The 27,076-nt window shown below is 34.9% G+C and overlaps 1 protein-coding gene across 2 annotated transcripts in view; it reads right to left on the reverse strand.

Moving 5' to 3' along the window:
* The window catches only part of LOC122809692 (von Willebrand factor A domain-containing protein 5A-like), a 1,295,998-nt gene that overhangs the window by 314,686 nt on the left and 954,236 nt on the right, over window positions 1–27,076 (reverse strand). For both annotated transcript variants that reach the window (XM_044081369.1, XM_044081368.1), the window contains exon 14: window positions 9,963–10,174. In XM_044081369.1, the coding sequence (XP_043937304.1) occupies window positions 9,963–10,174 (212 nt within the window). The remainder of the gene's footprint in view (window positions 1–9,962; window positions 10,175–27,076) is intronic.

Raw genomic sequence — 27,076 nt, forward strand, 5'->3', positions numbered from 1 at the left:
TGGGCCAACAACCAAAGCAGTGATGTATGGGGTGTGAGGAATCTTTGTGTGTGGGGTGGATGGGTAATGGTACAATCCTCCAAGGCGATACTGTGTCGTATGCAAAATAGGTGAACTGGAGGTGTATGAGGAAGCAGCGGGTGAAGCTGGAAGAAACACAAACACATGTATAAACAGCTGAAATGCAAGCAGACAGGCCATATTTAGAACACAATCCCACAAACAGATGAATATTGAAATGTGCGATACAAATGCATAGATATGTCACCGGTACATACCCACAGATTGGTCCTGATGGAACTGGCCATAACAAATGCAACACACCTGGATGGAACTGGCCATAACAAATGCAACACACCTGGATGCATATTGGACTACCCAGCATCCCCTCCACATCACACAACTCGCTCCCGTACCTGAACGTCCACCAAATCTAGCCGTACTTGGCCTACTGGTTTGGTGCAGACACAGCTACACACAGTGACCACTATGCATATGTAGTAGGTAGTGTCACCCTAGGCGGTTGCAGGATTGCAAACAACCTCAGCACATTTTCATAACTCCAAAACAATGTTCGGTATTCCTCTTGTTGTGGATCGGTACAAATTTTGGATATCCCTCATGGGATACGTAACCTGTGTAAACATTAGAACGGAAGACACGAAGTCCAGTCCTGTAGATATCTGGACAGAAGTTGGAATGTGCATTAGAGGTGCACAACACTGTCCAGCCCTAAGTGGTCATGCATAACCTACTACCCAGGATCAAACACTTGCCCGTGACTCACGTGTCCCGACACAAATAAGCGGAAATATATTGCACACATTCGCATAGTGGCAAATGGTATAAGGGTGATGAAGGCACTGACGTAAACAGGATAACCCTGATCTACTGTGTGAGGGACACTTAATGTGTGTGTAGGTGTGACCAACCATACCTGTCAACCTCTGAGAGCAAGATATCTGGACAAAGCCATGAATAAAAGTATACCTGTCAACCTCTGAGAGCAAGATATCTGAACAAAGCCGTGAATAAAAGTGGGACAAAGGCCCAAAAGTATGGACAATTTGTAAAGATTGCTCTTAGAAACTTAGAAAGTTGATAGAATAACAGTGTGTACATTGGCATTAATTTCCTGAAGAATATGAAGTCTGAAACTCAACTGTCTGTCATTATGTTCTGACTTCAGTCTTTAATGACTAGCTACTGATTTGCCAGAAAACAACAGTGTATTACAGAGGTCCGTACATATTTACAGTAACAAACCTTCACATTTGTTTACTGTACTACTGCATACCTGTAGTTAATTCATGTCCAAAATAATAATCCTCGTATGAATGCATACAGGAAATAGTCAAATGTGAATGGGAACACCCCTCACCGTGGATTATGTATTGTAACCACCCCCACCCATATTATCTACTCAATATTCAACTGCATCTCAACTTCGCAGCACAAGAAGTCTGGAAAAAGCCAAATTTATTGGGGTGGGTCAAAAGGGCAAATACCAGAGACACATTAAACATTGCTTGTATAATCTTGGAAAGCTGCTAGAATAAAATGCTGTGTTACCACCATACATTTTACTGCCAAGATCCCTGTGCAAAAGAGTCAGAGCAACATACCACTATGCCAAATCACCTGCTTTGTGAAAGAAAAATGCTGACCACCGTACATTTTACTGCCAAGGTCCCTGTGCAAAACAGTCAAGAGCAACATACCACTACGCCAAATCAGCTGCTTTGTGAAAGAGGGGAAGACTGAAACTTAAATGGCTATCATTTAATGAATTCAGTTCTCACCATAGCTGTCAACCTCTTAGCACAAAACACCTGGACAAACCCAGTAATGATGGAATACAGCCCTCAAACAATTTCAGTGAATTCAGTTCTTGCCATAGCTGTCAACCTTAGCACAAAAAACCTGGACAAAGCCACTAACAGGGTATTACAGTCCCAAAAATAAGGACAAATTTCAAATAGCCATCTTATAAACTTAAAAAATTGCTATAATAAAAGGTTGTGTTACTATATATTTATTGCTAGAATAAAAAGTTGTTTTACTGTGTATTTTTTGAAGAATATGAAGTCTGAAATTCAAATGCCTGTCGATTTTACTTCTGACGGAACAAAAACAATTTTCAGCAGAGGCCCAGGGAGAAATACTGTAGACACATGTCTTTGTAAAATGGCAGGACACCAGAGGAAATCCACACAAACATAAGGATAAGATGCAGACTCCACACAGAAGGCACCCCAGCCAAGAATCAAACCAGAAAACCTATAGCTGTGAGGCAACAATACTGCCACTGCACCATCAAATATGTAAGGAAGTAAACATTCAGAAACCTGAAGTCTGAAATTCAAATGCCTGTCAATTTTAGTTAACATTTGTTAATCAGGACAGTCTGACTTGGAACAAAAAAAACAATTCTCAGCAGAGGCCCAGGAAGAAATAATGCAGACATGTCTTTGTAACATGGGAGAACACAAAAGCAAACTCACATAAACACAGGGAGAAGATACAGACCCCCCACAAAGAAGGCACCCCAGCCAAGAATCAAACCCAAAAACCTGCAGCTGTGAGGCAACAATGCTACCACTGCACCATCAAATATCAAGCATTGCAATATTTACAAACCACAGATATTATGAGGAATAGATCAGATCAAATATGAGGCAAAAATCTGCATTTTTTTTACAAATAGTGGTGGGTAGGGAATTCAGGTCTTTAACACCTGCATACAAGGTACAGGGTTCAAGCCTGAGGTATTCCCTACCATACCACCATGAGTCTAACCACCAGTATATTGCACCTGGGGCATTTTCACAGACACACACACACACACACACACACACACACACACACACACACACACACACACACACACACACACACCTTGTACATCCACATCCCTGTCCACTTACCTGGTCCTGCAGTGAAGCCACCATACATCCAGTAAATCCTATGAAACGCATCTTCCACCAACGAGAATGCAGCTGAAAACCCGCGCAAATCTGACCTTGCCCATCACAAGATCTTCCCCTGCAGCAAACTCCAATCCAGACCCAAGATCCTTCCCCTGATTAACTCCTGACTGCTGACGTCGCAGTCCGACCCCGACGCGTTTCCCCAGTGAGTTCCCAGGCAGTCTATGCAGTTTAAAACTGCATAGACTTGTGGGAGCGCTCCTGTCCATGTTTCTCGATCAGGACTGCTGCTGAGACAATCTGCGCATGCTCCATGCTCCAGACTGTCTCAGCAGCAGTCCGGACTAGTGCGCATGTGCGAAGTCCGTGAAATTTTAAAATATTGTTTTCTATTTATTTCTTTTTATTTTTTTAGTTTGAAGTTGAGGGGGCTGCAGTCCCGCAGTCCAATAGCACCGGCTGCCCCTGTGTAGGTCTACTTTAGTTTGTCAAAAGCTCATTATTTTGACAAACAAAAGTCTGACCCCATGTACGCGAAAGTGCACCTAAACATAAGTGCACTTTCACGAACACCGCATCAACGAACCGGTAAAATTTAAAAATTAGCATACCGCAAAGGCAGTTTTGCAGAGGGGCAAGCCCCTTTGTACCTCCCACACCCCCACTACTTTATATATACTAACTCCGAAATCGGACTACAGTGGGGAAAGAGGTATATTCCCTTATCTCCACTGTAGCATGCTTTGGTGCTGCAGTGTTTCATTTTTTTTTTTTATATTACCAGTTTGGTAAACAGGTATTTGCGAAAATGCACTTTCATTTAAGTGCACTTTTGTGTAAATGGGGTCAGACTTTTGTTTGTTGAAATAATGAGCTTTCGACAAAATAACATAGACCCATACATATATATATATATATATATATATATATATATATATATATATATATATTCACACACACACACACACACATATATATATATATATATATATATATATATATATATATATATACATATAGTTTCACTTCAGAATCTCGAGCTACTGAAATATCGAACTTCAGCAGCTTGAAACCGAAGTGTCAAAACTGCACTTGCACGAAAGTGCAGAATCCCAAATGCAGAAATGCCGAATGTAGAAATGTTGACTACAGTTGTGGAGTTGTGTATGTGACATGGGAGTCCCTGTGTTTATGATGTGCGGTGTGGTATGTGTATGTAGCTGGAGATTCAGGTAAGTGATGTTTTACTAGGGGTTTTGGTTAGGGATTTTAGTGTTTCTGTGTTTGGAATTTTGAGGTGTGGGTTAGGGTAGGTTGGTAAGACTGTGAGTGTGTAAGTGTTGAGAGTGATGGTATTTGTATGTATGTGATGTGTGTTTGTGCAAGGGGAGTGTAGAATGTGTAGCGGTGTATTTTGTGCGTTTGTGTTTTTAGTGCGACCTCGGAGTTAGTATATATAAGTAGCAGGGGTGTGGGGGCAGGGTGGCTTGCCCCCCCCCTGCTTATAAGGAGGGCCCACGCATCTGTTGGTTTATCATGTAGGGAGGAAGGTGTATGTGTGCTTGTTTGTGTGTGGAGTGTGTATGTGGGAAGTTGCGATTCTGAATTTCGCGCTTTTGGGATTTCGGGTTTTTCAGTTTTTGGCACACACACATATATATATATATATATATATATATATATATATATATATATATATATATATATACATACACACACACACACACACACACACACACACACACACACACACACACACATTAATAACCAAGCTAAGTTGCTATGCTTTCCTTTTGTTGATAAGTATTTGGCATTACTTGATCTGTGAATTTATTATTTAAGCATTTGGTTATATACTAATTAATTTAAAATCGGTTTTAGTAGGATGTCAGAGGTGCCAAGTAAAAAGCACTTGTACCTTTGAGCACAACTCTCAACTGTCCAGATTTTGGAGGGATGCTCCTAATTTACTCTCATACCTTTACCCTATCTATCCTTAAAGTGACAACAAAACAAGAGGTCAAAGCTATGCCAAAATCCAGTGAACGTTAAATCAAACAGAATCCAAAGTAAAACGAAAAAACGTTGCTGGATACTGCTTGTTCAATAAAACACAGTTTATTGTAGTACAAAACAAATAAAAGATGAGCGCTTTCGGGCTACGGCCCTTCATCAGATAAAACATCACTATTGAGCAAAGCTATTTAAAAAACATTGCAACCAATAAGAATTTAGTAAAAAACCCGCCTTTTACTGAGGGCTGGCTTAAGGGGGACCACATCATTCAGCCCTGGATCCCTATGGGCTGTCATTTCCAGAATCCATTTAGATTCAGCCAGTTCTGTCAATTGTTTGATGTCACCCCCCCCTACTGGTTAGTTTTAAATTTACTATCACTCTAAACTTAAAATTGTGTGTGGGATTGTCTCTTATGTGTCTGTATAAGGCATTATGCTCATCGCAATTTCTTATACAAGACATATGTTGTAAGATTCTAACTTTTAACATGTTATTCGTCTTTCCTATATAAAAACTAGGACAGAAAGAGCACTCTGCCATGTACACAACATCCGTTGTCCTACATGTCGCCCTACCTTTTAGGGAAAATATTTTCCCATTAACCGGATGTTTAAACTCAGTTCCTTTATTGATGTGAGCACAGGCCTTACAAGAACCGCATGGAATGGTACCTGCAGTGCTTTTAAACGATCTACCTACATTTATTTTCCTTTCTTTACAGAGCATATCCTTCAAATTCTTGTTTCTCCTGTAAATGAACTGTGGGCCAGTACCCACCAATTCCCTCAAACTGGTATCACTAGTAATTATATTCCAGTTTCTTCGTATAATCTCACAAACACCTCTAATGTCACTACCATAAGTAAGCATTACCTTATGTCTATTTTGCCTTAAATTTCTGACCTGTATACTATTAGATGTATTCTGTGTCCGGTTAATCCATGGTTTGTACCTATTATGCCTATTAAGGCCTGTGCTCACATCAATAAAGGAACTGAGTTTAAACATCCGGTTAATGGGAAAATATTTTCCCTAAAAGGTAGGGCGACATGTAGGACAACGGATGTTGTGTACATGGCAGAGTGCTCTTTCTGTCCTAGTTTTTATATAGGAAAGACGAATAACATGTTAAAAGTTAGAATCTTACAACATATGTCTTGTATAAGAAATTGCGATGAGCATAATGCCTTATACAGACACATAAGAGACAATCCCACACACAATTTTAAGTTTAGAGTGATAGTAAATTTAAAACTAACCAGTAGGGGGGGGGGGTGACATCAAACAATTGACAGAACTGGCTGAATCTAAATGGATTCTGGAAATGACAGCCCATAGGGATCCAGGGCTGAATGATGTGGTCCCCCTTAAGCCAGCCCTCAGTAAAAGGCGGGTTTTTTACTAAATTCTTATTGGTTGCAATGTTTTTTAAATAGCTTTGCTCAATAGTGATGTTTTATCTGATGAAGGGCCGTAGCCCGAAAGCGCTCATCTTTTATTTGTTTTGTACTACAATAAACTGTGTTTTATTGAACAAGCAGTATCCAGCAACGTTTTTTCGTTTTACTTTGTATCCTTAAAGTGAAAATTATTTTGAGAAGTTCTATAGTCTCAGCATTTGAAGTGTACCTAATTTGGGGCCCATTACTCTAATTACATTTTCCTTTGCCCATGGATACCGCAGGTAAAAGTTGAAAGGCATGCTAATGATGTCAACATACTACAGGTTCAGGATGTGATAAACAAATGACCATGTTTTTACTGCACCCTTCAAACTACCAGCAGCTGCTGACTAGCTGAGCGGAGAGCATAGTCCAGCCTATATGAAACTAACATCTCTCTGCATATGAAGAGCCTAAACTAAAAATACTGACACCAAACCCTTGACTACAATGCAAGACTTTATTGGTACACATTGCATAAGCCACAGGCATGTGCAATATGACAGTGACATGCACGATCCACAGGCATGTGTAATATGACAGTTACATGTCAAGCTCTTCAAAAGGCTTGTTATACTGCATCAGCTGCAAATATTCCAACCTAGTGCTGTGACGTCCAAGGTACATAACACTTCAATAGTCTCAGTGCAAGGAATCCAAAAGAAGTACTGCAACAGTCAGGTCTTGTACCTTGTCTTGAAATTTTGGAATGTCATCAAAAATCACACCAAGACTGGATACAATAGTCATGAACACCAATCTATTTCTCCCAATAAATTATATAGGAGTTCACTTTTGAAGCCTTAGACACCTTTTAGGTGACATATACATTCTTGTCATGGAAGTATTAAGCTTTAGTCAATCATATCTCATTAACAAAAGGATGATGTAAATGATAATCTAAAGAATAAAAATGCTGCCATATACTTTAGTACTGATATAGTACACCACTCCCCCTTCTCTCTCTCTCTCTCTCTCTCTATATATATATATATATATATATATATATATATGTGTGTGTGTGTGTGTGTGTGAGTATACATATATGCATATATCCATATATATATATATATATATATATATATATATATATATATATTTATATATGTATAGATATGTGTGGTACCATATAAATCAGAGGGTGAGCTGAAACATAAAAAAGCATCAGATACCACTTTATATGTAAATTCCAAGAGGTAGGAGATAAAAAAGTTAAAAAGAGTAGAACTACAACTGGAGGGCTGATGTTGCCACAGAAAATGATACTGTAATGCTACAGAAAAGGTCCAGTACCAGGAAAGATTGTCAGTGTTAATCCTTTACCTCAAAAAGTTTATTTATAAGTCTAGACTCACAACTCCTCAAAAAAAAAAATGTGAGGAACAAAAGTAAATAAATAAATAAGCAAACATATTTGGAATTCCTGTGTAACTTGAGCATGTCACTTGGTACAGCTGTAACCATTTCTACATGCTGAGTGTTTCAGCCATGGGTGCAAATGCAGTATCAGCATTTATTAATCCTTGTTGTTTCATAAGTTATTACTAGTACTGCACTCATGCACCATCACCACCTGCTAAATGCGGCCACTGACAGCTTGTGTCTGGTGTAGCCAGACTCTTTGCTCCACCCTTCATACAGTTCTGTGACTCAGTTCTATGATAAAACTGAAATTTGGGCAGAAAAAGAAGTAGAGTATTGTTAGTAGATGATTTCTTTGGTACATCCACTGCTTCAAAAATCATATGTCAACTAAGGGGACATAAAAGAAGTAAAAACACATTGTATTTCCTAGGAAGGTAACCACCCACACCTACCATGAAGAAGGCACCATCCTTTACACATCTTAATTTTATCATCCTAACTGCAAGGTTACTGTACATCACCGAAACTGAAAATCCATAACGGAAAGCACATGGCTGATAAACTGCTATAGATTGCGTTTGTGCAAACACCGAATAACTAGGTATTGAAAAACTCAGCTTGAATAATATTTATAAACCCCCTGAATGGAGTTCAGGAGATTGTACACAAGACAAAAATATCAGCAACTTTATAAATAAAAGGAAGGTTGCAGATTTGGTGGCAGTTATCAAGAATGTCAGGTTTTAGAGGCATTTTCTTGAAGACAGGAGTCACGAAGTTCTCATATTAAGTGATGGTGAAAAATACTATTCCTCATATATGTCCTAAGTAAATCATAAATAAAGGGAAATAATCTAGTAGGCCTGGGTCCAGACTGCATGTTGTAGGGTAAAAATTCAAAAGGATGGTAATGACCTCCTCAATCATCAAAACTTACATAAAACCAAACTAAATGTTTCAAGACCAAGACCACTAGTTCTTTGGATGCACTAGGAACAATCTCAGATGATAGGGAATCAATCTTATCAACAAAAATAATCAGGAATCTTACAGTCAGGAAAATGTTGAAGTTTTCCAACTGATAAGACAGGCTGTGCTTCCCAGCCCATTCACCATCTGACAAAACAAGAGTAGGTAACTTAGATGCAGCTCTGCTCCAGCCAGCAAATATTGATTTTTGTTTGAGAAATCTCAGATTAGTAGAGTAAAGCATAAGTATTCTAATTGCCTTCCTGAAGGAGAACTCAGCTCAAGAAGACACCATGACATGTAATTTTATGTAGACCAACAGTATATGAAATATGGCACACGTAATAACAATGCTAGAAAGCACAACCAACTGACCAAGATGTTTGCAATGCTCTCCAAAGGAAGCCAGCAGAGGGTATGAACCAGATTTGCATCTGTAACATTATTTATGTTCTCATAGTTTATTTGTTCAAGTCTAGGTTTGACAAATCAGAGTTCATCACATGCAATATCAAAGACCAGTGAGTGACCATTATAATAAGCTAATTTGGTAATGACTTGAACAATCCTAAATCCCTACATAATATGAAGAAATTCCTTAATAATAGCCATAGACTGATCATTAACTCAAATACTGACATCTATAACCTACTGAGCCAAAATGTGTCATTGAGGAACTTGGTGACTCTCCTTTGGGAATATTCTCACACAGCATGACAGATGGCAGATTAGGATTCTACAGCATCTTCCTACACCCATTAAACACTCCAAACGATGATGGCAAGTCTTCTGGGTCATACAAATTTCTGTTTTAAAGTAGACACCAACCCTCTTGTCTCACCTGTGATCTTGTCACACCTAGAACACTGAGCATTTGAGATAATGGGGAAGGGGGTTGAGTTCTACAGCTACTGAATGAAGATGAAAGTTCTGGCCCAAGCAGTTCTCTGTTATGAATGCAAACTTAACATTGCACAACAAATAATCCAGGCTTGTTATGGATGGATTCATACAGGTATACTGCACCTTCCACAGGACTAGTTGAAGATATGTCCAATCAGCCTGCAATTTCAAACAGAAGCCTTTGATATATCATGTAGACAAAATGATCAAAAACCAGAGTATCTTGTTTGTAAAATGAGCTTCCTCTGAAATAAAGCAATACACATACACTAAATCGTAGTGGCTGTAAATAAAGTTCAATGAAACCCAATAATATAATTGTGAAATCACATACCAATAAGTGGGATATCCTGCCTCGTCATAGGCCTCTGGAGAGGTTCTTTGCCATCTTTGTAGACTGCTATGTAGGCTGTGTAATGTGAGATGACATTGGATTCAATACTAATTTTCACTATTTGATCAATGCTCTCCTGAGTTGAACATTCCTCCATGCCATCAAGTCCGTTCTTTATCAAAAGTTTTGCAGCCATGAAATGTATGGAGAAGCTGAAACAAAACAATTGCAAAGAAGTTGTTTATTCATAATGAATATGGATCAGAATGAGTAATGACATATGAATTGACAGTCAATAACAGGAATGAAAAATTATGAATAATTCCTTATGCAAACAATTGTTGTCTGTATAAAACAACAGAACACTATATAGCAAGCAGCCTAATGAAACTACCCTGATATTCAAACTTTGTTTTCAAAGGAAGCCAGCAGGGTACAAATCAGATTTCTATCCATAACATAAATTAAGCTCCTGCATTTTATTTGTTCAAGATTGGGTTTGACAAGGCACTCAAGGCAAACAGTAGTCAAAGAGACTGATTCAATACCAAGTCAGAGGTCTTCACATGGAATGGCAATTTGAGTGAGTTACCTTCATGACCATGTAGTACATGGATTCTCCCTTTTTTAATTTCTCCAAGTCTTTTGGGTTTTTAATACCATGATGGGAATGAACTCCATTCCAAAATCAAAGTACGATTAAAGTTCATGAAATTAGCATTGTTTTAATCTTTGATGTCAGCCAGAAGTGCTCTTTGGAGCACTCGCAATGTGCCCAATAATGACTCCTGCAATCCGTACAGAGTTACATGTATTGGTAATATATCTAAATATAATTGTAGATTCTTTTTTGTAAGACCTATTGCTCCTACCACTATCGGAACTGTCTGGGAATCTCTCTTCTACATTGCTCTCATTTCTGCCTACAAATCCTGACATTTTATGACTTTGTGTCTCTCTGTACACAAGACTCTGTAGTCACTGGACGTGGTGAATTCAATGATCAATGCTACTTTTGTCTTCTTTTCATGGACCACAATATCTGGTTTTATAGCATCTATCCTATGAACTGTTGGCAATGGGTGATCCCATGTTATGGAAACTTCATCATTTTTCTATTATGCTTTGTGGCTCATGTTTCCAGTGTTTTTCAGCCACTTCAATGCCATAATGTTTGCACAATCCCCAGTGTAACAGTCTCACCATATTATTATGCCTTTCAGTATACAGTCTTTCTGTCATTAGTATGTTGCAACCAGCGACGAGGTGTGTGACTGTTTCCAATTCTGTTTTAAAAAAAACTACATTTGTCCATTTCTCCCACATTGTTCAATGGACTTTGTAAACAAGCGTGTACATAGCCCACTATCTTGTGCCACCAATATTAACCTTTCATCTCTTAGTTTGAATTTGCCTCTCCTTAACCATTCCTGTGTTCATGAACTTGAGACTTTTATTTGATAACAGTACTAATAATGACAATAGCTCTTGTACAAATGTTTTCAAAAAACAATCTACATTTATACCACAGTCAGTTCCTATTGTAGAAGCCTTTGAAAAAATATGTGAGAATGAGCTCATTGAATATTACACTAAAAATGACAGATTAGATTATTATAATCTGAATAATGGTGAGAATGAAGCGATAAGAGAACTACAGTTAAATAATGATATTGTTATAAGACAAGCTGACAAGGGTGGCTCAGTGGTGGTGATGGATAAATGTATGTATACTAGAAAAATGGAAGAGCTATTGGATGAAACTGATACTTATGATTGTTTGAATTATATGTCTTTAAATAGAGTTATCAGAAAGATACAAGAAATGCTATATGATATGCTACTTTGTAACATCATTGATAATGAACTATATGTATACTTTTTAGTCAAAGAACCACTTATACCAACATACAGAGGGTTACCCAAAGTGCATAAAAACTTATAAGATCCGCCCCTTAGACCAATAGTCTCTGGCAAGGGATGGTCAATGGAACCCCTCTCAATTTATCTAGAAAAACAGCTGAAACCAATGTTGATGGACATTACATCTATAATAAGGGATACAGAAGAATTCCTTTACAGCTATGCAGATTACATAGAAGGAAATAGTGATATAGGGAAAGATATACTGGTGACATTGGATGTGACCTCTTTATTCACATGCATACCTAATAATATAGGCATTGAATATGTCAGATTACTACTAATACAAAAGAATGTTCCAAGTAACATGGTAATAAGATACATGATGCTTTTAGAAATAGTCTTAGAAAATAATGTATTCACATATAATGAAAGGTATTATCTACAAAAGAAGGGAACAGTGATGGGAACACCTGTAGCTAATTCATACGCAAATTTAGTGATGGCATATTGGGAAGAGAACTATATCCAAAGAAATAACCCATATGTAGAAAATATAAAATTTTACAAACGTTTTGTAGACGATATTTTTCTCATATGGGATGACACAATAGAAAGATTAAATTAATTTGTGCTATACATCAATGGAACAACTGATTTTTTGAAGTTCCAACACACATTCTCACATGAATGTATAGATTTTCTGGACGTACGCATCATGAAAGGAGATACCAAGATAGATACTGATCTATATAGAAAGGAATGGTGGAAGAATAGTTTGTTACACCAAGATAGTATGCATCCCAGACATATATTTCCCAACATAGTTAAAAATCAATCACTACGGATTTCAAAATTGGTGACTGATGAAATGAGATATGAAGAACAACAGAATACATTAAAAAGGAATTTCATAGAAAGGGGTTATGACAAAATCAATACTGAAAAAATCCTTTCAGAAAGTAGTCAATTCAGAAGTAACAAAGGAAAGCCATATTTACATAGACATGACAATAGAGAAAGACAGAAAATCAGCGGAACAGAAAACACTACAAAAACAAGACTGATTATACCTTATACCAATAAGAATAATAAAATAAAGGAAATTATAAATAGAAATTGGCAGATGTTGATGGTTGATGACAGAATAAGAGAAATAGCAGGTGATAGACCCAATATCACTTACAAAAACATGAAGTCCTTGAAAAGGTTACTTTGTTATGAAGAGAACAACACAAATAGTAAAGAACATCCACATTCAACAAGAAAAGGGACGTTTGCATGTAGACACTGAAACCAATGCAGTTACATGTTAAATGGAAATGAATTTATTCATCCGGACAATGGTAGAAGGATTGTTTTTGATAAGTATGCTGATTGTAGGTCTAGAGACCTTATATATTTAGGACAATGTCAATGCTGCATGTCATTCTATATAGGAAAAACAAACAGAACTCTTAGGGAAAGAGTTAGGGAGCATATATATGCTACAAATAAAGAGAATGAGAATAATGCATTGGCAAAACATGTCATTATGAAAGGAAGTAAACATTGTTTCAAATTTATGGCATTGGAATTGATAATGAAAACAGGTAGATTGGATAACATTAAGAACTACACTGAAGAGAGAGATAATAAATGGATTATAAGGCTACAGGCCAATAAGGGACATGGCTTAAACGACAAAATAACATTGAAGCCATTTCTCTTGGCCAGACCGTATAAACATTGACATCATTTTTTCTAAAGAGAATGCATATTATATGCCTTCTATTTATGAATAATTGTCTTCTAATATTTATATGGCAATGCATTACCTCCATCTCCATATAAATTCCTAAATACCCTTACACATATATAGATCCATTTATTTATTCTATTTCTATTTATATATACAGTACCACCATGGGTTTTTGGTTGATAACTCCATGATACATCCCTTTCATATACATATACACTTTTTGTCCATATGATATATTCCCATATTACAATGAATACACATACATTCATACACACATCCCCTTCCCCCCCTCCCCCCTCCCCCTTCTTCACATATATCAAGACAGTTTCAAACATACACACACACATTGTTTCAGTTTTTTATGCCCTTTATGCCTATTAGGCTATACACAATGTTTTTATATATATGTTTTTATATGAAAATGCACAATAAGTCCACATCATATATATGTATATACAATTTTTTACAGAATAATTTATATTTATATATTTTTCATACATTAGATGGGTATAATGATAAATTAATTAATATATATTTAATATTTAATATTTATTGTTCCAATAGTTAATATTTATAATTGATTAATGAGTATATTTTATACATAACGTATACATGAAATATTAGACAACGAAATCTGATATAATATATACTTACACATAGACTTCTGAGTATTATACATATACATATGTATATGTATACATTCTTTTGTGTATATATATATATATATATATATATATGTGTGTATGTGTATGTATTTTTTCTATGACATATTATATTATTATTATTTTTTTATAACACATAGGAATATACATATATATATGTCAATATATGTATATATTTTTTCCATGATACATTTATGTGTTTTTATGATGTGTTTTTAGACAATGTAAAGAACTTTCATGGGTCTTAAAATCTTTTCTATTGTATTGAATTTAATGGGCATTTCATTTAAATTAATTGACTGTATCTTTAAGCAGTTTGAGAAACATAATTGTTAATAGGATAATGAGTGTTTAAACTTTGCATATAAAAATGCACTATGGGTATGTATTAATTGAGGTCTGAAGAAACATTTTTAGAACGTGAAAGCGCTAACCGATTTTATTTCATTCAATAAATCATCTTTTGCTGTGCCAGCCGTGGAGTGCTCCTTTTGTTTCTATACGTTTACTTTTTCTTCTATTGGAGCACCTTATCCGAAACCACCTGTTTTTTCATTTGAATTGTGCCTTTCTCATGGAATTGGAACATGGCAACTGGCACAATGGACAATACTACTCAGTTGCTGGCGAACAAGGAGAATTCTTCATCCATTTTTAGCGAAATGCTAACCCTTGGTAATAATCCACTACTCAAATTAACTAAGAATGATTTAACAACGGAAGGGGACAAACGAAGAAATATCCCACGTAATATGGAAATATTACAGCTAACTAGGAAGCTGGAGAATAATTTCCATAAGCTAAAAAGTACACAATGGCAGAGGCAGCACATGGAGGCATGCCTTTGCTTTAAGGTAATTCCGAGAGGTCTGCGAGTTTTAAAGATGCCGACATTCGGCAATACATACCCAGAACTTTTAACCAAATGGCAGAGATTGAACACAGAAACAAGCTACAGTTATATAAGACTTTTAATTGAACAATACCAGAAAATTGAAAACTTATTAAGTCATGATATACATGTATTGGAAAATAAACTAAAGGATCTTTTAGATCTTAATGAAATGGGAATTTTGCATAAGGATTTAACAACCACGTTATCCTTACTAGATAATAAATTGTTACAAGATAAAAAAAAAGAAGCTAGAGAGAGATTATATTGATTTTAGAAAAGGGCAGATCTTTTCTTGGCCGAAGGAATATAATAATCATGAAAATAACAATGTGGAAAACAACAGCAAGCCACATAATATACATCGTAAAAGTGATATGCAGACTAGGGGAACGTATGCAGAGGTGACGCTACAAAACACCGTGCAATCCTCCCAGATCCTAACGGCTTTGACAACGCCTACAGCCAGTGCAACGAACAACGTGATGTCACTAAAACACGCAGCAAATGGTGAGGAACGCGGAGGTCACAAACTGAGAAAGGAAATGGCTATCATTCATGCGACCGAAGGGGAGGTGAATACTGACCGGAGGGAGCCATCGAACGGAACCAACGAAAACAATGAAGTTATGGATACAACAACAGCAAACCACTGTGAAGGGGCTAATGTACTGATGAACTCTACACAACGAGACTCTATGAATAGGGCTGCTAAAAAAACTGGTAACAACAATGGATGTGTACTCTTTGACGATGATACCCTCTATAAAGTACAAGGGGATCATTCTTTTCCATATCCAATAAAACATATGGAACAGAAGATTTGGTCGCAAATGAAGGCAATGAAGAAACAGAAGAACTCCGAAGAAACATATGAGTTTCAAAGGAAGCTACTTCGTCCAGTGCAGAGGGATTAGTTATCAACATTTCAAGGTATGAATTAACACAAGCTGAAGGCTCTCTTTTGAATAAGAGTTTATCCTTTATTCCATCTAAATATACAGATGTGACAGATATTATAATAGACATAAAATTATTTACAAGGAATCTGAACTTGAGACTTTTATTTGATAACAGTACTAATAATGACAATAGCTCTTGTACAAATGTTTTCAAAAACAATCTACATTTATACCACAGTCAGTGCCTATTGTAGAAGCCTTTGAAAAAATATGTGAGAATGAGCTCATTGAATATTACACTAAAAATGAAAGATTAGATTATTATAATCTGAATAATGGTGAGAATGAAGCGATAAGAGAACTACAGTTAAATAATGATATTGTTATAAGACAAGCTGACAAGGGTGGCTCAGTGGTGGTGATGGATAAATGTATGTATACTAGAAAAATGGAAGAGCTATTGGATGAAACTGATACTTATGATTGTTTGAATTATATGTCTTTAAATAGAGTTATCAGAAAGATACAAGAAATGCTATATGATATGCTACTTTGTAACATCATTGATAATGAACTATATGTATACTTTTTAGTCAAAGAACCACTTATACCAACATACAGTGGGTTACCCAAAATGCATAAAAACTTATATGATCCGCCCCTTAGACCAATAGTCTCTGGCAAGGGATGGTCAATGGAACCCCTCTCAATTTATCTAGAAAAACAGCTGAAACCAATGTTGATGGACATTACATCTATAATAAGGGATACAGAAGAATTCCTTTACAGCTATGCAGATTACATAGAAGGAAATAGTGATATAAGGAAAGATATACTGGTGACATTGGATGTGACCTCTTTATTCACATGCATACCTAATAATATAGGCATTTAATATGTCAGATTACTACTAATACAAAAGAATGTTCCAAGTAACATGGTAATAAGATACATGATGCTTTTAGAAATAGTCTTAGAAAATAATGTATTCACATATAATGAAAGGTATTATCTACAAAAGAAGGGAACAGCGATGGGAACACATGTAGCTAATTCATACGCAAATTTAGTGATGGCATATTGGGAAGAGAACTATATCCAAAGAAATAACCCATATGTAGAAAATATAAAATTTTACAAACGTTTTGTAGACGATATTTTTCTCATATGGGATGACACAATAGAAAGATTAAATTAATTTGTGCTATACATCAATGGAACAACTGATTTTTTGAAGTTCCAACACACATTCTCACATGAATGTATAGATTTTCTGGACGTACGCATCATGAAAGGAGATACCAAGATAGATACTGATCTATATAGAAAGGAATGGTGGAAAAATAGTTTGTTACACCAAGATAGTATGCATCCCAGACATATATTTCCCAACATAGTTAAAAATCAATCACTACGGATTTCAAAATTGGTGACTGATGAAATGAGATATGAAGAACAACAGAATACATTAAAAAGGAATTTCATAGAAAGGGGTTATGACAAAATCAATACTGAAAAAATCCTTTCAGAAAGTAGTCAATTCAAAAGTAACAAAGGAAAGCCATATTTACATAGACATGACAATAGAGAAAGACAGAAAATCAGTGTAACAGAAAACACTACAAAAACAAGACTGATTATACTTTATACCAATAAGAATAATAAAATAAAGGAAATTATAAATAGAAATTGGCAGATGTTGATGGTTGAAGACAGAATAAGTGAAATAGCAGGTGATAGACCCAATATCACTTACAAAAACATGAAGTCCTTGAAAAGGTTACTTTGTTATGAAGAGAACAACACAAATAGTAAAGAACATCCACATTCAACAAGAAAAGGGACGTTTGCATGTAGACACGGCAACCAATGCAGTTACATGTTAAATGGAAATGAATTTATTCATCCGGACAATGGTAGAAGGATTGTTTTTGATAAGTATGCTGATTGTAGGTCTAGAGACCTTATATATTTAGCACAATGTCAATGCTGCATGTCATTCTATATAGGAAAAACAAACAGAACTCTTAGGGAAAGAGTTAGGGAGCATATATATGCTACAAATAAAGAGAATGAGAATAATGCATTGGCGAAACATGTCATTATGAAAGGAAGTAAACATTGTTTCAAATTTAAGGCATTGGAATTGATAATGAAAACAGGTAGATTGGGTAACATTAAGAACTACACTGAAGAGAGAGAAAATAAATGGATTATAAGGCTACAGACCAATAAGGGACATGGCTTAAACGACAAAATAACATTGAAGCCATTTCTCTTGGCCAGACCGTATAAACATTGACATCATTTTTTCTAAAGAGAATGCATATTACATGTCTTCTATTTATGAATAATTGTCTTCTAATATTTATATGGCAATGCATCACCTCCATCTCCATATAAATTCCTAAATACCCTTACACATATATAGATCCATTTATTTATTCTATTTCTATTTATATATACAGTACCACCATAGTTTTTTGGTTGATAACTCCATGATACATCCCTTTCATATACATATACACTTTTTGTCCATATAATATGATATATTCCCATATTACAATGAATACACATACATTCATACACACATCCCCTTCCCCCCTTCCCCCCTTCCCTCCCCCCTTCCCTCCCCCTCTTCCCCCCCTCCCCCTTCTTCACATATATCAAGACAGTTTCAAACATACACACACACATTGTTTCAGTTTTTTACACCCTTTATGCCTATTAGGCTATACACAATGTTTTTATATATATGTTTTTATATGAAAATGCACAATAAGTCCACATCATATATATGTATATACAATTTTTTACAGAATAATTTATATTTATATATTTTTCATACATTAGATGGGTATAATGATAAATTAATTAATATATATTTAATATTTAATATTTATTGTTCCAATATTTAATATTTATAATTGATTAATGAGTATATTTTATACATAACGTATACATGAAATATTAGACAACGAAATCTGATATAATATATACTTACACATAGACTTCTGAGTATTATACATATACATATGTATATGTATACATTCATTTGTGTGTATATATATATATGTGTGTGTATGTGTATGTATTTTTTTCTATGACATATTATATTATTATTATTTTTTTATAACACATAGGAATATACATATATATATGTCAATATATGTATATATTTTTTCCATGATACATTTATGTGTTTTTATGATGTGTTTTTAGACAATGTAAAGAACTTTCATGGGTCTTAAAATCTTTTCTATTGTATTGAATTTAATGGGCATTTCATTTAAATTAATTGACTGTATCTTTAAGCAGTTTGAGAAACATAATTGTTAATAGGATAATGAGTGTTTAAACTTTGCATATAAAAATGCACTATGGGTATGTATTAATTGAGGTCTGAAGAAACGTTTTTAGAACGTGAAAGCGCTAACCGATTTTATTTCATTCAATAAATCATCTTTTGCTGTGCCAGCCGTGGAGTGCTCCTTTTGTTTCTATACGTTTACTTTTTCTTCTATTGGAGCACCTTATCCAAAACCACCTGTTTTTTCATTTGAATTGTGCCTTTCTCGTGGAATTGGAACATGGCAACTGGCACAATGGACAATACTACTCAGTTGCTGGTGAACAAGGAGAATTCTTCATCCATTTTTAGCGAAATGCTAACCCTTGGTAATAATCCACTACTCAAATTAACTAAGAATGATTTAACAATGGAAGGGGACAAACGAAGAAATATCCCACGTAATATGGAAATATTACAGCTAACTAGGAAGCTGGAGAATAATTTCCATAAGCTGAAAAGTACACAATGGCAGAGGCAGCACATGGAGGCATGCCTCTGCTTTAAGGTAATTCCAAGAGGTCTGCGAGTTTTAAAGATGCCGACATTCGGCAATACATACCCAGAACTTTTAACCAAATGGCAGAGATTGAACATAGAAACAAGCTACAGTTATATAAGACTTTTAATTGAACAATACCAGAAAATTGAAAACTTATTAAGTCATGATATACATGTATTGGAAAATAAACTAAAAGATCTTTTAGATCTTAATGAAATGGGAATTTTGCATAAGGATTTAACAACCACGTTATCCTTACTAGATAATAAATTGTTACAAGATAAAAAAAAGAAGCTAGAGAGAGATTATATTGATTTTAGAAAAGGGCAGATCTTTTCTTGGCCGAAGGAATATAATAATCATGAAAATAACAATGTGGAAAACAACAGCAAGCCACATAATATACATCGTAAAAGTGATATGCAGACTAGGGGAACGTATGCAGAGGTGACGCTACAAAACACCGTGCAATCCTCCCAGAATCTAACGGCTTTGACAACGCCTACAGCCAGTGCAACGAACAACGTGATGTCACTAAAACACGCAGCAAATGGTGAGGAACGCAGAGGTCCCAAACTGAGAAAGGAAATGGCTATCATTCATGCGACCGAAGGGGAGGTGAATACTGACCGGAGGGAGCCATCGAACGGAACCAACGAAAACAATGAAGTTACGGATACAACAACAGCAAACCACTGTGAAGGGGCTAATGTACTGATGAACTCTACACAACGAGACTCTATGAATGGGGCTGCTAAAAAAACTGGTAACAACAATGGATGTGTACTCTTTGACGATGATACCCTCTATAAACTACAAGGGGATCATTCTTTTCCATATCCAATAAAACATATGGAATGGAAGATTTGGTCGCAAACGAAGGCAACGAAGAAACGGAAGAACTCCGAAGAAACATACGAGTTTCAAAGGAAGCTACTTCGTCCAGTGCAGAGGGATTAGTTATCAACATTTCAAGGTATGAATTAACACAAGCTGAAGGCTCTCTTTTGAATAAGGATTTATCCTTTATTCCATCTAAATATACAGATGTGACAGATATTATAATAGACATAAAATTATTTACAAGGAATCTGAACTTGAGACTTTTATTTGATAACAGTACTAATAATGACAATAGCTCTTGTACAAATGTTTTCAAAAAACAATCTACATTTATACCACAGTCAGTTCCTATTGTAGAAGCCTTTGAAAAAATATGTGAGAATGAGCGTATTGAATATTACACTAAAAATGAAAGATTAGATTATTATAATCTGAATAATGGCGAGAATGAAGCGATGAGAGAACTACAGTAAAATAATGATATTGTTATAAGACAAGCTGACAAGGGTGGCTCAGTGGCGGTGATGGATAAATGTATGTATACTAGAAAAATGGAAGAGCTATTGGATGAAACTGATACTTATGATTGTTTGAAATAGAGTTATCAGAAAGATATAAGAAATGCTATATGATATGCTACTTTGTAACATCATTGATAATGAACTATATGTATACTTTTTAGTCAAAGAACCACTTATACCAACATACAGAGGGTTACCCAAAATGCATAAAAACTTATATGATCCGCCCCTTAGACCAATAGTCTCTGGCAAGGGATGGTCAACGGAACCCCTCTCAATTTATCTAGAAAAACAGCTGAAACCAATGTTGATGGACATTACATCTATAATAAGGGATACAGAAGAATTCCTTTACAGCTATGCAGATTACATAGAAGGAAATAGTGATATAGGGAAAGATATACTGGTGACATTGGATGTGACCTCTTTATTCACATGCATACCTAATAATATAGGCATTGAATATGTCAGATTACTACTAATACAAAAGAATGTTCCAAGTAACATGGTAATAAGATACATGATGCTTTTAGAAATAGTCTTAGAAAATAATGTATTCACATATAATGAAAGGTATTATCTACAAAAGAAGGGAACAGCGATGGGAACACCTGTAGCTAATTCATACACAAATTTAGTGATGGTATATTGGGAAGAGAACTATATCCAAAGAAATAACCCATATGTAGAAAATATAAAATTTTACAAACGTTTTGTAGACAATATTTTTCTCATATGGGATGACACAATAGAAAGATTAAATTAATTTGTGCTATACATCAATGGAACAACTGATTTTTTGAAGTTCCAACACACATTCTCACATGAATGTATAGATTTTCTGGACGTACGCATCATGAAAGGAGATACCAAGATAGATACTGATCTATATAGAAAGGAATGGTGGAAGAATAGTTTGTTACACCAAGATAGTATGCATCCCAGACATATATTTCCCAACATAGTTAAAAATCAATCACTACGGATTTCAAAATTGGTGACTGATGAAATGAGATATGAAGAACAACAGAATACATTAAAAAGGAATTTCATAGAAAGGGGTTATGACAAAATCAATACTGAAAAAATCCTTTCAGAAAGTAGTCAATTCAGAAGTAACAAAGGAAAGCCATATTTACATAGACATGACAATAGAGAAAGACAGAAAATCAGCGGAACAGAAAACACTACAAAAACAAGACTGATTATACCTTATACCAATAAGAATAATAAAATAAAGGAAATTATAAATAGAAATTGGCAGATGTTGATGGTCGATGACAGAATAAGAGAAATAGCAGGTATCACTTACAAAAACATGAAGTCCTTGAAAAGGTTACTTTGTTATGAAGAGAACAACACAAATAGTAAAGAACATCCACATTCAACAAGAAAAGGGACGTTTGCATGTAGACACTGCAACCAATGCAGTTACATGTTAAATGGAAATGAATTTATTCATCCGGACAATGGTAGAAGGATTGTTTTTGATAAGTATGCTGATTGTAGGTCTAGGGACCTTATATATTTAGCACAATGTCAATGCTGCATGTCATTCTATATAGGAAAAACAAACAGAACTCTTAGGGAAAGAGTTAGGGAGCATATATATGCTACAAATAAAGAGAATGAGAATAATGCATTGGCGAAACATGTCATTATGAAAGGAAGTAAACATTGTTTCAAATTTATGGCATTGGAATTGATAATGAAAACACGTAGATTAGGTAACATTAAGAACTACACTGAAGAGAGAGAAAATAAATGGATTATAAGGGACATGGCTTAAACGACAAAATAACATTGAAGCCATTTCTCTTGGCCAGACCGTATAAACACTGACATCATTTTTTCTAAAGAGAATGCATATTACATGCCTTCTATTTATGAATAATTGTCTTCTAATGTTTATATGGCAATGCATCACCTACATCTCCATATAAATTCCTAAATACCCTTACACATATATAGATCCATTTATTTATTCTATTTCTATTTATATATACAGTACCACCATGGTTTTTTGGTTGATAACTCCATGATACATCCCTTTCATATACATATACACTTTTTGTCCATATAATATGATATATTCCCATATTACAATGAATACACATACATTCATACACACATCCCCTCCCCCCCTCCCTCCCTCCCCACCCCTCTTCCCCCCCCTCCCTTCTTCACATATATCAAGACAGTTTCAAACATACACACACACATTGTTTCAGTTTTTTATGCCCTTTATGCCTATTAGGCTATACACAATGTTTTATATATATATATGTTTTTATATGAAAATGCACAATAAGTCCACATCATATATGCCCTTTATGCCTATTAGGCTATACACAATGTTTTATATATATATGTTTTTATATGAAAATGCACAATAAGTCCACATCATATATATGTATATACAATTTTTTACAGAATAATTTATATTTATATATTTTTCATACATTAGATGGGTATAATGATAAATTAATTAATATATATTTAATATTTATTGTTCCAATATTTAATATTTATAATTGATTAATGAGTATATTTTATACATAACGTATACATGAAATATTAGACAACGAAATCTGATATAATATATACTTACACATAGACTTCTGAGTATTATACATATACATATGTATATGTATACATTCATTTGTGTATATATATATATATATATATATATATATATATATATATATATATGTGTGTGTGTGTATGTGTATGTATTTTTTTCTATGACATATTATTATATTATTATTATTTTTTTATAACACATAGGAATATACATATATATATGTCAATATATGTATATATTTTTCCATGATACATTTATGTGTTTTTATGATGTGTTTTTAGACAATGTAAAGAACTTTCATGGGTCTTAAAATCTTTTCTATTGTATTGAATTTAATGGGCATTTCATTTAAATTAATTGACTGTATCTTTAAGCAGTTTGAGAAACATAATTGTTAATAGGATAATGAGTGTTTAAACTTTGTATATAAAAATGCACTATGGGTATGTATTAATTGAGGTCTGAAGAAACGTTTTTAGAACGTGAAAGCGCTAACCGATTTTATTTCATTCAATAAATCATCTTTTGCTGTGCCAGCCGTGGAGTGCTCCTTTTGTTTCTATACATTTTTCTATTATGCTTTGTGGCTCATGTTTCCAGTGTTTTTCAGCCACTTCAATGCCATAATGTTTGCACAATCCCCAGTGTAACAGTCTCACCACATTATTATGCCTTTCAGTATACAGTCTTTCTGTCATTAGTATGTTGCAACCAGCAACGAGGTGTGTGACTGTTTCCAATTCTGTTTAAAAAAAAACTACATTTGTCTATTTCTCCCACATTGTTCAATGGACTTTGTAAACCAGCGTGTACATAGCCAACTATCTTGTGCCACCAATATTAACCTTTCATCTCTTAGTTTGAATTTGCCTCTCCTTAACCATTCCTGTGTTAATTCGTGATCAACATGAGTTTTTTCCAGACGTTTTCTATACTTGCAACTATATTTATGCAATTTCCACATTTCTTGCCTTCACATCTGGTCCTTTACCTTATATTCTTTCTTTTGTTTTTTTTTAGCACATTCAGTTGCTGTCTGTTTTTTATCTACTTCTGGTTTGATTTCCATTCCTGCTTGACACTGATATGCTTCTGCTGGACTCAGTAGGGAAGTCATCTTAGATTTATTCTCCTCATGCTTCAAAACTTTCACTACATTTGGGTCTTGTGAGTTCAGCAGATATGTGTGAAGTCCCATGATAGCAGATCTATTCAAGTAATCAAATTCAAGGAGGCCCCTCCTTCCTTCGGAATGGGCAATATATAACCTCAGTATGCACTGATTTTTATAAATCATTTGGTGAGCATGAAGCATTCTTCTTGTTTTCCTATCTAATCTATCCAACACATTTTGAGGCCAGTCAATCACTCCAAAACTGTAAGTTAGGACAGGAAGAGCAAACTGGTTTACAGCTTGGATTTTGTTCCTAGAAGTCAACTCTGTTTTCAGGATTAATTTAGGTCTTCTAAAGTATTCCTTACTAAGTTTCACTCACATTTGTTCATGTTGTATTGTTGATCCTTCATCGATTCCCAAATATTTATATTCTCCCTCTTGCTCAAGTTCTTTTATATCACATTTTTGTCCCAAACTGATGTTTTCTTGGTGCTACATTTTTCCTGCTTTAAAGGTTGCTTTTGTACATTTATCAAGACCAAATGACATTCTTAAATAATCTGAAAAAGTTTTGACAACTTGCAGTTGTGCTTTCAGTTCCTCATCTAATGAGCTATACATTTCTAAGTCATTGACAAACAGAAGATGAGAAGTCTTTACACTGTTGTTTTCAAGGAGACAAATTATAGCAATGGACTAAACTGTTAAGTAGACAGATTAATGGGTTAAGGGCAAGGCAGAACAGCAGTGGTGACAGAGACTCACCCTGGAATATCCCTCTTTGAATTTTTATCCCTGGAATAATAATTTGCCTTTATTATGGCTTAATTGCAAAGTGGTCTGTCACGGTTTCATGGTCAGTGCAATATAGTCAATCAGTGTAGGGTGTATCTTATAGATTTTTAAGCACTCTTTTAATCATGAATGTGGGATACTATCAAATGCTTTTTTGTAGTCAATCCATGCCATACGTAAAATCTTCCCCTTTTCACAGTTCTCCACTAAGACTTTATTTAACAACAAATGATCCTTTGTCCCATACGACTTTCTTTAATTGCCCTTTTACTCTATTATCATAATTGAGTTTTTGAGTTTTATTTTAAATGACTATAAATTCTGTTGGCATCAATTCCAGCATATATTTTATACATCTTGAGAAGGCAAGTTATAGGTCTATAATTTTTAGGGCAGCTTGCAGGTTCACTCTTAAGTAGGAGCATTGTTTCTCCTGTCGTTAGCCAGGTTGGTCATTTGGAGTGCGCATATAAATAGTTCTTACTCATGGTTAAATCTTTATGCAAAGATGTTAATACTTTTAACCAGAAGTTAGGTACTGCATCAGGGCCTGGGGTTTTCCAATTAGAGGCCTTTCTTAACTTTGTTTCAGTCTCTCTGGCTGTTACTTCATCCCATTTCATATCCTGCACCTTTAAACTTCTTATTCTTTCTTTTACTTCTTCTATCAATTTAGCATCTTTGTTATGTCCCACAGCATCTTCACAGATACTTCTCCAAAATGTATCTATTTCTTCTTATTTTTGGTGGTCTTTCAATTCCTTTTACCTTGTTTCCCAATTCTTTATAAAACTTTTTTGGGTCATCAGTAAATTGCTTATTTTGTACTTTTCCTTTATATTTATCAGTGCATCATCTAAGTTTTTCCACCTATGCTGAGATTTTTAGTTTGTTACTTGCAATAGTACATGATAGATCCTGATCTGTTCTAATACTGCGCATTGCTTTTATCACATCTATCTAAGTATTTTGTTGATCTGTTCCCCTCTTCTGTACTCTTCTAACAATGACACTTCTTGTCTTAACTGCTTTATGTTTTGTTTTTTTTTTCTATTCGATACTTCCATGATTGTATTCAAATTCTCCCCTTCTTTTCCCTCACTACCCTGTGTTCTTGTGGTAGAACTTTATCAGTTATTAATTTAGCTGCACAGTAATATATCTTGTTTACTTCTTTTATAGTGCATGGATTTTTATGGACAGTCCTAATTACCATGTTCATTTGTTTTATCAAACATCTGACTTTGGGGATTTTTCTGTAGTCTATTTCTTTCATTGATCTTAATATGTCTATCTATCTCTATTAAATCAAGCAACTCTTCTTTTAGCTTGTTTTCTTCAAG

Source organism: Protopterus annectens, chromosome 8.part0 (genome assembly GCF_019279795.1).
Source record: "Protopterus annectens isolate FY-2018-M chromosome 8.part0, PAN1.0, whole genome shotgun sequence".
NCBI classification, from domain to species: Eukaryota; Metazoa; Chordata; order Ceratodontiformes; family Protopteridae; genus Protopterus; species Protopterus annectens.